General features: G+C 29.6%; 1 protein-coding gene across 1 annotated transcript in view; it reads left to right on the forward strand.

The window, feature by feature from the left end:
• The window catches only part of LOC106470854 (RNA polymerase II-associated factor 1 homolog), a 34,333-nt gene that overhangs the window by 15,586 nt on the left and 6,646 nt on the right, over window positions 1-12,101 (forward strand). The window contains exons 6-8 of the mRNA XM_022399495.1: window positions 3,880-3,968; window positions 6,373-6,489; window positions 10,603-10,728. Of these exons, the coding sequence (XP_022255203.1) occupies window positions 3,880-3,968; window positions 6,373-6,489; window positions 10,603-10,728 (332 nt within the window). The remainder of the gene's footprint in view (window positions 1-3,879; window positions 3,969-6,372; window positions 6,490-10,602; window positions 10,729-12,101) is intronic.

Here is a 12,101-nt window from a genome sequence, read left to right on the forward strand (position 1 = left end):
CTCAATTTTTTAATTTAAAAGTTGATATAAACAAACACAGATAAACATTGATTTTGTGTGTCATGTGGTTTGTTGAATGCAGCACTGGTTCAAATTAAATGTTTGTGAAGACAAAATACCAAGTCTATAGTTTTGTATGGATTTAGAAACTCAAATTACCAATATTGACAAGCTAGAATATATAATAATAGCTTCTTATCTTTTCTATTTGCTAAGATATTGCTCATGTAATAAATCACACACAGTGGCACCCCACCCACCTCTCTCCATATTTGGTAATGCTCCCTTATATACACTTACTTCTATATATGACATGAATAACCAATCTGAAGCTCAGAATGTCCCCCTAGTGGCTTTCTCTGCCATTTTAATGGACTTTGGCACCATTTGTTTCTTTTGAACCAATATTACAAGGAGGTAGGTTGTGTCTTTAGTCTGCTCAAAATTTAATATTTTTCAAACTAAAATACATCTTAGTTACGAAGCTTGATAAATTATAGTGGAATTGTATGGTATTGATATAGTAATTTATGATTTTTTAGTTATTCAAATGTATATATAAAACCTAAAAAAATATTTTGTTTCATATCCCCTACATGCAAAATTTTTAAAGGCTTAGCAACCTACGACAAGCAGCAACCGAGTACAAAGGTCATAACTAGAAGAGATAGTTGTTTGCTTCTTTATTTACTGTTCTATGTTTTAAGAAAAATAAGTTTTAAGAACTTATTTCAAAATAGCAATAATCTGTATACATATATAATGTATAATAATTGAAATGTGAGTGTATTTTACAAAATACTAGTGTATTAAAACACGGCCAAGACAAATTACTTTGTACACACCGAAGGTTAATTTTATATTATTGGATATGCTAACATGAGTGCACGTGAGCCACATCATTGTAACTTCTGTATTGTTAGCCAGGCATGGCTGAAAGGTCAATATAATAAAAGTATATATATATATAAATGTATAATGTCATGAAATTTAAGCTATTTAGTCTAAACATTTATGTTTTTGTGTTATAATCTGTGTTCATTCTAGAATGAAAGAGGTATAACTTATATTTATTTCTTATTTTTTTTATGATAGTTACGAGATCAGTCAAACCTACAGAGCCCATACAGAGATTCATTACTGAAAATAACATATAAAATATTTTGCATGTGAAATTTTTAAATTTTCTGATACATAAAAGTATTTTTAATCTTAAAATGAAAATTACTTTGAATGTTAGATAGGCAACATGCGAAAATAAAAAAAAAAGGCATGAGAAAAACATTGCTTTACAAACCTAAAGACTTGATAAAAAAAAAATGTACTATTTTGCATATGAGAGCATTGTAATGTTTACTGATAATGTACCAAGTTTCATTAACGTTCGCTTACTAATTTAAATTATATCATGAAAGCTATAACAAGCACAAAATGGTTACGAGGTTGGTTTCAGGGACTGACCCCCGTGCTGAAAGAGTTAACAGAGTTTCCCTCATTATTTGTTTATTTGGTTAAAGTAATTGTCTTGGAAGTTACTTTTGTTTAGAAGAACTCAGTTTTATAATTCAAGGCCATTGTGAATACAAGTATCATATTTTGCGTTTGAGAAAAGGTAAATATTGTGAAGGCTATTTTAAACACATACATAAATTGGTAAAAGAAGGACACAGATGACTTTTACATTTTAAAATAGTTATATTTATAAATACTATATTTATGTTGGTTTTAATATTTGGCCAGTTTTTTTACTGTAATGTTTTTTTCAACAATGCCTCCCAGTGGCTCAGAAGTATATCTGCAGACTTAAAATGCTAAATACTGGGTTTCAGTACTCATGGTGGGCACAGCACAGATAGCCTGTTATAAGCATTGTGCTTAACTACAAACACATAGTATATGTATGAAAATTGGCTTTCAGGTCAACAGTTATGTAGGCCATGCATAGCTACTTACTAAATAGCTATACTATGTAGTGATTTTTATCATCAGTTGACCAAAAGAATCAAAATTGTATTTTAAAAGATCTTGTAGTGATCAAGGTGTGTTTGAAGTGTGCGTGTTTCAGTTACTGTGACTTCGAAGAGTTACTGACTTTTATAATGCAAGTTTAAAGGTGGCATTATACTGGCCACTGGAGTATAAAGGGTTACACTGGGGGTGTTAATTTTGCCTGGGTGTGTGGCCCTTTGGATAATATGACATACTTTGAACTCATGTTTTGCATCCTGTTGCAACAAAAACATCCTTTGTGATTTGGGGCTGTTGGTGTACTATGAGGGTGGTTGTCAAATCCCGCTGTTTAGTCAGACAACAGTAGCCTAGAGTGTGTGGTTTGATTCTGAACAGAGTGTAGCTACCCTAGTCTTGTCTAAGGATTGTTATGCATGCTAATTGCTTTTTATTTATTTTTACAGGTTTTTCTTGTTATCATTCTATTTATTCAAGGTTTAATACTTCAATTTCCTGTTTAAAGCCATCACTTTTGAACAGATTAGTAGCTGTTTTTTGTTTCTATGTAGTACCAAAAGTCACAATTTCAAATAGAAATTTAAATCGTAAGAAATTATTTTCACATTAAAGTACACTTTTGAGTTTTTAGTTGCAAAACAATACTTGATTTTCATTTTACTTTTCCAGTATTTCTAACATTTTACATTACTAGTACTTTTTCATGTACCATATTACTTTATAAAGTGAATGCATTTCTCTCACTCTTCTCATTTATTCAACTATTGTAACACAAAAACCTGAATCCACAAACTAGACTCCATATATTCCATATTTTTGATTACAATTTTATTATAACATTTGACTACTTAAACAATATTGTAAAGTAAAATGATTGTACTGTGTAAACTCTTAATTTAACTTAAATAGAAATTTGATCCATTGAATTAAATTTGAAATTTCAATCAGTTACTTTCACAATAATGTTCTGATCTTTACAACATATTTTTACTGAGATACATGTAAATAGAGTCGTAAGTATATGATATATGTTTTAAGTCTACTAATCTTTGATGAAGTTTTGACATCATAGATTGTAGAATGTGCTTTTGTAAAGATAATAAAGGAAGACAATTTTTTATAGGATGTTAAAACTTCATGAAAGTTACTTTTTTAATTCATAATCTATGAGCACAGCATATTAAAGCTTAATAAATCATCTAACTACTGTATAGGTGCAAATAACGTGTTAAGAGAGACCTCAGAATTTTAATCTTGGAAGTGGTGATTATAAGTAACAATTTTGAAATGACATCAGTACTGAATCAGTTTCATTAAAACAATACAAAAACATAAGCTTAGTTTTCAGGTAAGATATTATATATATAATTGTTATTTTGTTGTAGTTTATTTTATATAGTTACATAGATTATATAGATTATTATCAGACTTTCAAATAGAAGTTTTAATTTCTTTGATGAATGTATTGTTAATAAAGTTGTAAAAATGATTTAAAATGACTTTTATCTAACAGAATCAAACACACTTCAACAAATTTCAATTGTTATTGTGCTTTTGACATGTTTCCTCATTCATAGAATCTGTAAATTAATCAAGAGATCATATTATAATCCATGTTTTAAAACTTAAAATTACAAAAATAAGAACTTCGGAAAGAAGTTATGCTTGAATTTTAAATTTTGTATTTATATCTGTAGAATCTTACCTGTGTTATAATATTATGAAACTAGATTTTTGCTTATGGTAGAAAAATAGAACTATGTTTATAAACTTTTGTTTACACTGTAGGTATTGAAATCAAATTATGTGAAATGTAAGTATTAATTTTCAATAATATATCTTTGAGATATGTTCAGCTTTTAGGAAACACCTTATGTGTTCTTAAATCAGGTTTATTATACTCTGTTTTAGTTATGGAAATTCCCATTTGCCCAAGTGACATTTGACTCGGACCCTGTTCCAATCAGCCAACTAGAAGAAATGTCACAGGCAATGATCAGGTTAGTCAGTTCTGACACTTTTACTGCCTGTGTGCTATAAAATATTGCAATAGATTACAATGAACAGGAAAGCTGATACAATTTTTACTAGCTGTTTTTTTAAAAATGTTACTTAAGAAAAAGAAAGGTGCCATTTGTTCTGCATATGAGTGATCAAGATTATTAACCACACACAAAAGTAAGTGGCACTTTTACTGCATGTTATGTCTAAGACTATTTACCAAACAAAAAAGTAAGTGGCACTTTTACTGCATGTTATGTCTAAGACTTTTTACCAAACAAAAACATAAGTGACATTTTACTGCATGTTATGTCTAAGACTTTTTACCAAACAAAAACATAAGTGACATTTTACTGCATGTTATGTCTAAGACTATTTAGCAAACAAAAAAGTAAGTGGCACTTTTACTGCATGTTATGTCTTAAGACTATTACCCTATATTTACCAAACAAAAAAGTAAGTGGCACTTTTACTGCATGTTATGTCTAAGACTTTTTACCAAACAAAAACATAAGTGACATTTTACTGCATGTTATGTCTAAGACTTTTTACCAAACAAAAACATAAGTGACATTTTACTGCATGTTATGTCTAAGACTATTTAGCAAACAAAAAAGTAAGTGGCACTTTTACTGCATGCTGTGATTAGTAATATATTACTCTGTGCTTCTCCAAACTAAAAACAGGTACCACTTATAGTGTGTATTTAAGAAAAATTATTAAACTACTACATGAAACATAATCCATACAGCAAATTACTTTGGTTGTTGTCAGTACTTTCTACAAGGATTTGTAAATATTTTTTATTAAATTTAGAATCTATTTTAACATAAGAAATATACATCTGGTCCTAATATTACTGTCATCATTGTCTACAGATATTTAATGGATCTTTTTATTTAGTCATATAAAGTATCTTCTCAGCTGGTTAAGTTTTTAAAGTTTCTCAACAATATAAACTTTGCAGCTTGCATTCAATAAATATTTTAAGTCTTTCCCACAATTAAAAAATTTTTTTTTAAACTTGCAGTTAAAGTTTCTCAGCCCAGTGCTTCTATTTCCATATAAAGAACTTCTTTATGAAGGATTCACTGAAGTACAAATAAGAATAAAATGTTTGTCACATGTGGTTGCTTTAAGTTTGTTGAGCTGTAAGTGACTTATAATGTTGTATTGAATAAACCTACAAATACTAATGGAGTCATACAGACTCCATTATCTTTTAGAATTACATTTTTATAAACTGCAGAAGATGTAATAAAAAAATATATACAATCAGTATTGCAGTTTAATTCCACTAATTACTGCTATAATTCCATATGTAATTTGTAAAGAAAATGAAAGATTTCGCCCAATTTTTTTATTCAATTCTTTGCCATGAGTGTTATAGTAGGAAAAAACAAAATTACTTAAAATCTGGCAATTTGTGCACTTCACTACTAGTGAATCATATAAAAACAACTTGGCAATTTGAGGATAATGTTAAAATCTTACCAATATATCTAACATGTATATTCAGTTTTAAGTTTTCTTTTATTACACAGCATCACTAGTGTCAAATGTTATGACTTTTTATAAATAATGAAACCAAAGTGAAAAAACGTAATCCATACGTAAATCTTGTAACTAAAGGTACTAATATCAGTTTACTACTGTGTGATTATTACGGTATACCGTGGTCTGTTTTTGGTATTTTGTTAATTTTTTCTTGCCATAGATGCACTCCAACAAGCATGTTTTAATGTGTTTTAAAGGTAATTAAGCTTATAAAAATTTTGTAAGTGATTATTTTAATAAAGAATTAATAAAAAATAAAGTTGGATTTGGGGTTTGATTCTCTAACACAGTGCACTGGAAAAACTACAAACAACCTTTCATTGTTTTGGGTTGACCATTTGAATTGGCTAGATAAAAAGCCTTACAAGCTAAAAAAAATTGAGTGTAATGTTATTTCATTTATGTAAATTTGTATTTTGTTTTTAAATTTTCTTATATATCTATATATATTTGCAAAAGTAGTAGCTTTCACTTTTCAGACATTTTTTTGCTGATAATTAAAGTGCCAAGTGGTGGGAAAAACTTACTTTAAGACTACATCTTTATATAAGCAAAATATATCCTTACATTAATTTAGGCTTAAATTAAAGTCTGTTTCTATGCAAACATTCCTCTTTTAGTTTTACTAATGAATTATATTTTGTGTGAAGCATTCAGTCATCATGGTTTCTTTATTGTGTTACTAAAAGATTTATACAATTTTAGATTTGAACCATATGTTACCTTTATTGTTTGAGAAGTTTTTTAGTTCTTTTCACCAAGGTTTTTCTTTTACCATGCACATTAATGTTTTAATTATTTAGCTAAATGGATGATGGCATTTGTTTATTTTTTTATTGTTTTTAGAGGAGTAATGGACGAGAGTGGGGAACAGTTTGTAGCTTATTTTCTTCCAACGGAAGATACAACAAGGAAAAGGAAAAGAGATGAAGAAGATGCTGTCGATTATGTGGATGATGATGAGTAAGATCTTTGAGATAGAATTAAAATATGTGGTGTTGGTATTTATGAGTAAATTATGTCTAAAGAAATGAACCAGGAAGGACAACCATAAGTTACCAGTTATATATATATATTTTTTTAAGTTTTAGTACCTACAAAGCTTTAGGAATACACAATACATCAGATTTCACCCTAATGTGCATGCATAACATGTTACAAAAAAAAAAGCAAATGTAAGTGCTCAAGGCCACTTTATCTCACATCTGTGCTACCTATCACTTTCTTCAGCCATCTGTGGAAAAATGGCTGCCTAGAAAGAATTAAAAAATTAAATGAAACTAACATGGTATTAAAATGGACCACTGGGGGAGATAGATAAAACTCATCCGAAGTAGGTTTTCCAATCCTGGACAGATGGACTATACATGCTGGTAGATAAAAGTCTGTTCAAAATCCTGACAATTTCTGGTATTAAACAAAAAGCATTCTAGGCACACGAAAAATAGTTATAAGTTGCTATTCTTACATGACTATAATTTGAAACTTGTAATGGACTAATTAAGTATAGTATGAAAAAAAAACATCTGCAGTCTAGTACGATTTATAATACTATTCTTAGGCCTTAAAGTTTGTAACTGTTATATGTTGGTTATACTCTTCATAACTCAACTACAAATACCTTATACAGCATACAAAATGCAATCCCCAATATGTAGGACATACACAAACAACTTTTAGGGAATTTTTCAACAACCATAAATCATCTGTTAACACCAAAAAAGATCTCTGTTGCTCAACACTTTAACCAACCTGGTCATTCCATTAACTCTTTCAGCATGGGCTAGGTCCCTGGGACTGACCTCTTAACCATTTTTGTGCTTGTTATAGTTTTCATGCTATAACTTTTAAGTTAGTAAGCAAATGTTAACGAAATTTGGCAGATCATCAGTAAACATTACAATGCTTTCATACACAAAGTATAAAATTTTTTATTAATTCCTAAGGTTTGTAAAGCAATCTTTTTCTCATGCCTTTTTTCTTCTTTTAGCATGTTGCCTATCTATCATGCAAAGTAATTTCCATTTTAAGATTAAAGATACTTTTATGCATCAGAAAATTTTCAAATTTCACAATTTCACATGCGAAATCTTTATAATGTCCAGATAGCTATCAAGTGTTTCTTAAGGAAAAAACTTTATATTTTAGCTGTTATTTTCAGTCATGAATCTCTGTACGGATTTGGTAGATTTGACTGATCTCGTAACCACCATAAACAATTAGGAAATAAATATGAATTATGCCTCTTTCATTCTAGAATGAACAGAAATTATAACATGAAAACATAAATGTTTAGACTAAATAGCTTAACCCCCCCCCCCCCATCAGTGGCACAGCGGTATGTCTGCGGGCTTACAACGCTAAAAACCGGGTTTCAATACCCATGGTGGGCAGAGCACAGATAGCCCTTTGTGTAGCTTTGTGCTTAACTTCAAACAAACAAAATAGCTTAAACCTCATAACATTGTACATTTATATATATTTATTATTCTTATTATATTGATATTTCAGCTGCACCTGGCTAACAATACAGAAGTTACAATGATGCAGCACTCATGTTTCCAGTAATTGTAATTATGTGTGTATAAATGAAAAAAATTCTAATTATGTTACCTACATCAAAAATATATAGATAAAAATCAACACTGTTTAACAATAATGAAATAAATATATATGAAAACCAAAACTGTAATTGTAATAGTAAATGTAAAGCAGATTTTGAAAATACTTTTTAAAAATCTAAATATTAGGCTCTTTAGGGAAAATGGAATCCAAATTTGTATGAAAGTTTTCAAAATTTGTCCATTATAATGCTACTAACAAAGGCATAGAACGAAATATTATTAAATATTACACCATTTGTCAGGAAAGTACAAAAGGTATGATTTTTAAAGGAAAATATCTGCAACAATTTATCCCACAAAGTACCATTTATCAAACTAATCAGAAAATGCAAATGAAAAACAATACAGGTGACAAAGAAAACCAAAGAGAGCTACAACATACCAAGCACCACTATCATTCACTATATGTAACTGTTTTGGATATGATAGTTAGCCCTGAAACCATTAACCCTATGTATACAGGTGGGTCATAGTGCATATGTCACATCCTTTTTACAGAGTTACATTCAAAATTGAATTAAATCATGTTATTGTAAATTAGTAAATTTGGCAACAAAATATAATTTATGATTCATATTTTATGTTATCTAAGTTCTGAGCTGTAAATAAGTTTTAAATAAGTTCACAATCTTCACTACTATGCACCATGCAACACATTTTGCCCTCTGAACTCTCCCATACATATATGTATTCTTTCAACACTTTCATGGCTATCAGTTTTCTATCTATTAGAACATAAACTATAAACGGTGGAAGTCCAGCATGTAAAATTTTTATCTCCTATGTTCCAATAAATTTGTACCATCTTGTAGATTTAGGTTGGTTTTTAACCCATATGGTAAGTATTTAATGAAAATGTTTATAACCAATAGAAAGAACAAAATTTGTTATACTTCAGTCTTACATTCATTTGTTTAGTTTTCATGGTCAGCCTTTGCAGTTTGCAAGAAAAACTTGACATGTTGAGAAAAGTTGTTGCTCCAAGCAGTAATGGAACTTTTAAAATCTATTTAATAGTTATCTATTTATAAATTATAGTAGTTTTGGGACATGCTATTCTTGTGACTGATATATTTTTTATATTCTAAAATGCACATTTTAAAGCTATATTAATTATTTTTTGGACAACCAACATGATTACTCAATATCCTAGCTCAAGAAAAGTAAGTGCACATAGCATGGCATGATAGTAACTTATCATTTGTTTTCACTAAGCTTTCCTCCTGTGATATATTGCTTTTCATGGTGTTAAATACAGTATAATGTAATAAAGTTGAAAGGAAGCAGATGTTAAAAGGTTATAATGTATAATTGTAATTATTTGTTACAATCTGTAGTCATTCTAGAAAATATTATTTTGATTTTATTTCATATTTCTCAACTTTTTATTTCACTGTATATTGATGATTTTGTTACAGTTAGTGTTAGGTAGAGAAAATAGAGATAAAGTATAAAATTTAACCAAAAAAAATGTATATTCATTTTGGAGATTCTAGAGGTTATGTAAATGAAGTATGAAACCTGTAATATGAAAGGGAGTGTTTTATTCCTAGCATGGAAATTACATTTCACTCAAACTGACTCGGTAAAGACTATGAATTCATAGAGAAATCTTTAGTAAAAATACATTATTAAAAAGTAGGATTTTTAGTGTATAACCAAGTTGTAATTTTTACTAAAAGTTTGCCAGACTTTGTGAAGACACACTTAGTACATTGAGTGTTATAGTATTTATAGTTTCATGGTTACCTGTTGGTTAGAAGGTTGATCTTAATCATAGTAGAAATATCTGTTAATAAAAAAACATCCCTAAATTCCTATAATTGGGAAACACTCAATCCTCTACCAGTAAACTGTTATCACAAGATAACAAAAACTATAAAATTGAGCACCATCCTTTTCCTCCATTAACAATGTCATTCAAGTATAAACTGGGCTAGCTGAAACAAACACAGCTGCTTGAAGCTGGCATTTTCAGCCCTAGGCTACTAAATGTATCACAGATCAAATGGTGAAATTGCTTTAAAGCTAGTATTTATAATATGTAGGTGACCATGAAATACTAGTGTTCTTTCATGGATTGCATTTTAAAAATAAAGGTGAACATAACATCTATAATGCAATAATACAATAAGCTTTACTTTTGTTCAACCAGTACTGTGAAATTTTCATTGTTAATATTCAGACATTTTAAAGGTGTTTAAAATGGGTGATAATCCATACTTAATGAAACATACATGCAAAGGAAATGTTTTTTGAAATCCAGTTATGGTTAAATTATATTTATAAAAAAAATAGAAATAATCTTTAATTATTAAACATTCATGGAGTTTTACATAAGTAATTGTAAGTATATCATGAGCTTAACTATAAAATTGGTATTGCTCTTAAAAACATCTTGGCTACCTTGTATGTGAAATAAAACTTCATAATTTTTATTGTTCCTTTGTAGGTATGACTACAGAATGGCTAGAGAATATAACTGGAATGTGAAAAATAAAGCTTCAAGAGGCTATGAAGAGAATTATTTTTTTGTATTTCGTGATGGTGAAGCTTACTATAATGAGTTAGAAACAAGGTAAGGTCAATTCTGCAAAATATGACACAATATTTACTTAGTTTGTTTTTTCTGAATTGCTTACTAAGATCATAATTCTCATGTTTTCTATTTCTAACTTTATGACAAAATAACGCACTTTTTCTCAAATATGAAAATTAGTTGTATTGGATAAGCAGGCTTCCAAATGTTTGTGATCTTATTTAACAGTGTTGCCTGAACCCTCGTTGAAACTCTCAATTGTAATTTTATGTTCTACTTTTTTTCTTGTGTTTTGGAAAAGCCTTCTGCCATCTTTAGTATTTTATGAAGAAAGACACAAGATGTTGAACTGACTTTGAAATGGGTTGCAACTGCCTATTGGAGAAACATTTGTAGAAATATATTGGTGACTATACAAACTACTTATGCAGCTCAGTGTAGAGGACTATGTTTTGAAAGTCTTCAATCCTTTGTCTTTCTGAAGATTTTTGCCTGAGATATTTTTTTATGTTTATCCAGAACAACTTCAGTTCAAAAGTAGTCATGGACAGAATTAAGCAAAAATGACCATTCCTGTTGTAATAATTCAGATCTTATTTTGCATTGACAGCTACAGAATACATGCATATACAAATATGAGTTTTCATAATCCTTAGTGGTAGTATACCAGCATGAAAAGCATTTAAACATGGGCTGATTGCTGTTTTATGACAGGAGAAATTACTAGATTATTTGTATATGCATGTATTTTGTGACTGCTAATACAAATTATGGGCTGGATTATTTGTATATGTATATACTTTGTAGTTGTCAATTCTGAATATGATCTGGATTATCCCAGTAGGAATGGCTATTTTTGATTATATCTGTCCATGACTAGTTTTATTTTGTTGAGATATTTTGAACTAAAGTTGTTTTAGGTTAGTTGAGGCTTGAAAGTTGTATAGGTGTGAAAAATGTGACTGATGCTGGTATTAGCTGTCACTGTCAGGTTCACTGATAAATAGTGATGTCATGTACTGCAAGTCTGCCTTGGTTAATATGCGATCTTAAGAAAGATGTGTGTATGTTACAGAGATGAAAGTCTTCCGGATATATCCGGAAATCCGGATATTTCTAAAAAATCCTGAAAACCTCCGGTTTTTTTCCGGAGAAACACATTTTTTAAAATTATTTATCGGATTTTGGTGTTCCATGCCATAGATAAGCGTTTATGCAATCGCGCGGTTTGTTTACATTCGGCGACAGGGCGCCGCCATTTTGTAGTCTCGCAATGCTTGCTGGCGTGTACGAGACCTTGTATGCTTATAATGCAAACCTCGTGTCATGTGAACGAGATTTTATCTCAAACGTGATTTAGAAAACAGCAGTCGTTCTTTTGTGCACCTTTCTATTGAGCGAGACAATTGAAG

Source organism: Limulus polyphemus, unplaced genomic scaffold (genome assembly GCF_000517525.1).
Source record: "Limulus polyphemus unplaced genomic scaffold, Limulus_polyphemus-2.1.2 Scaffold4252, whole genome shotgun sequence".
NCBI classification, from domain to species: Eukaryota; Metazoa; Arthropoda; class Merostomata; order Xiphosura; family Limulidae; genus Limulus; species Limulus polyphemus.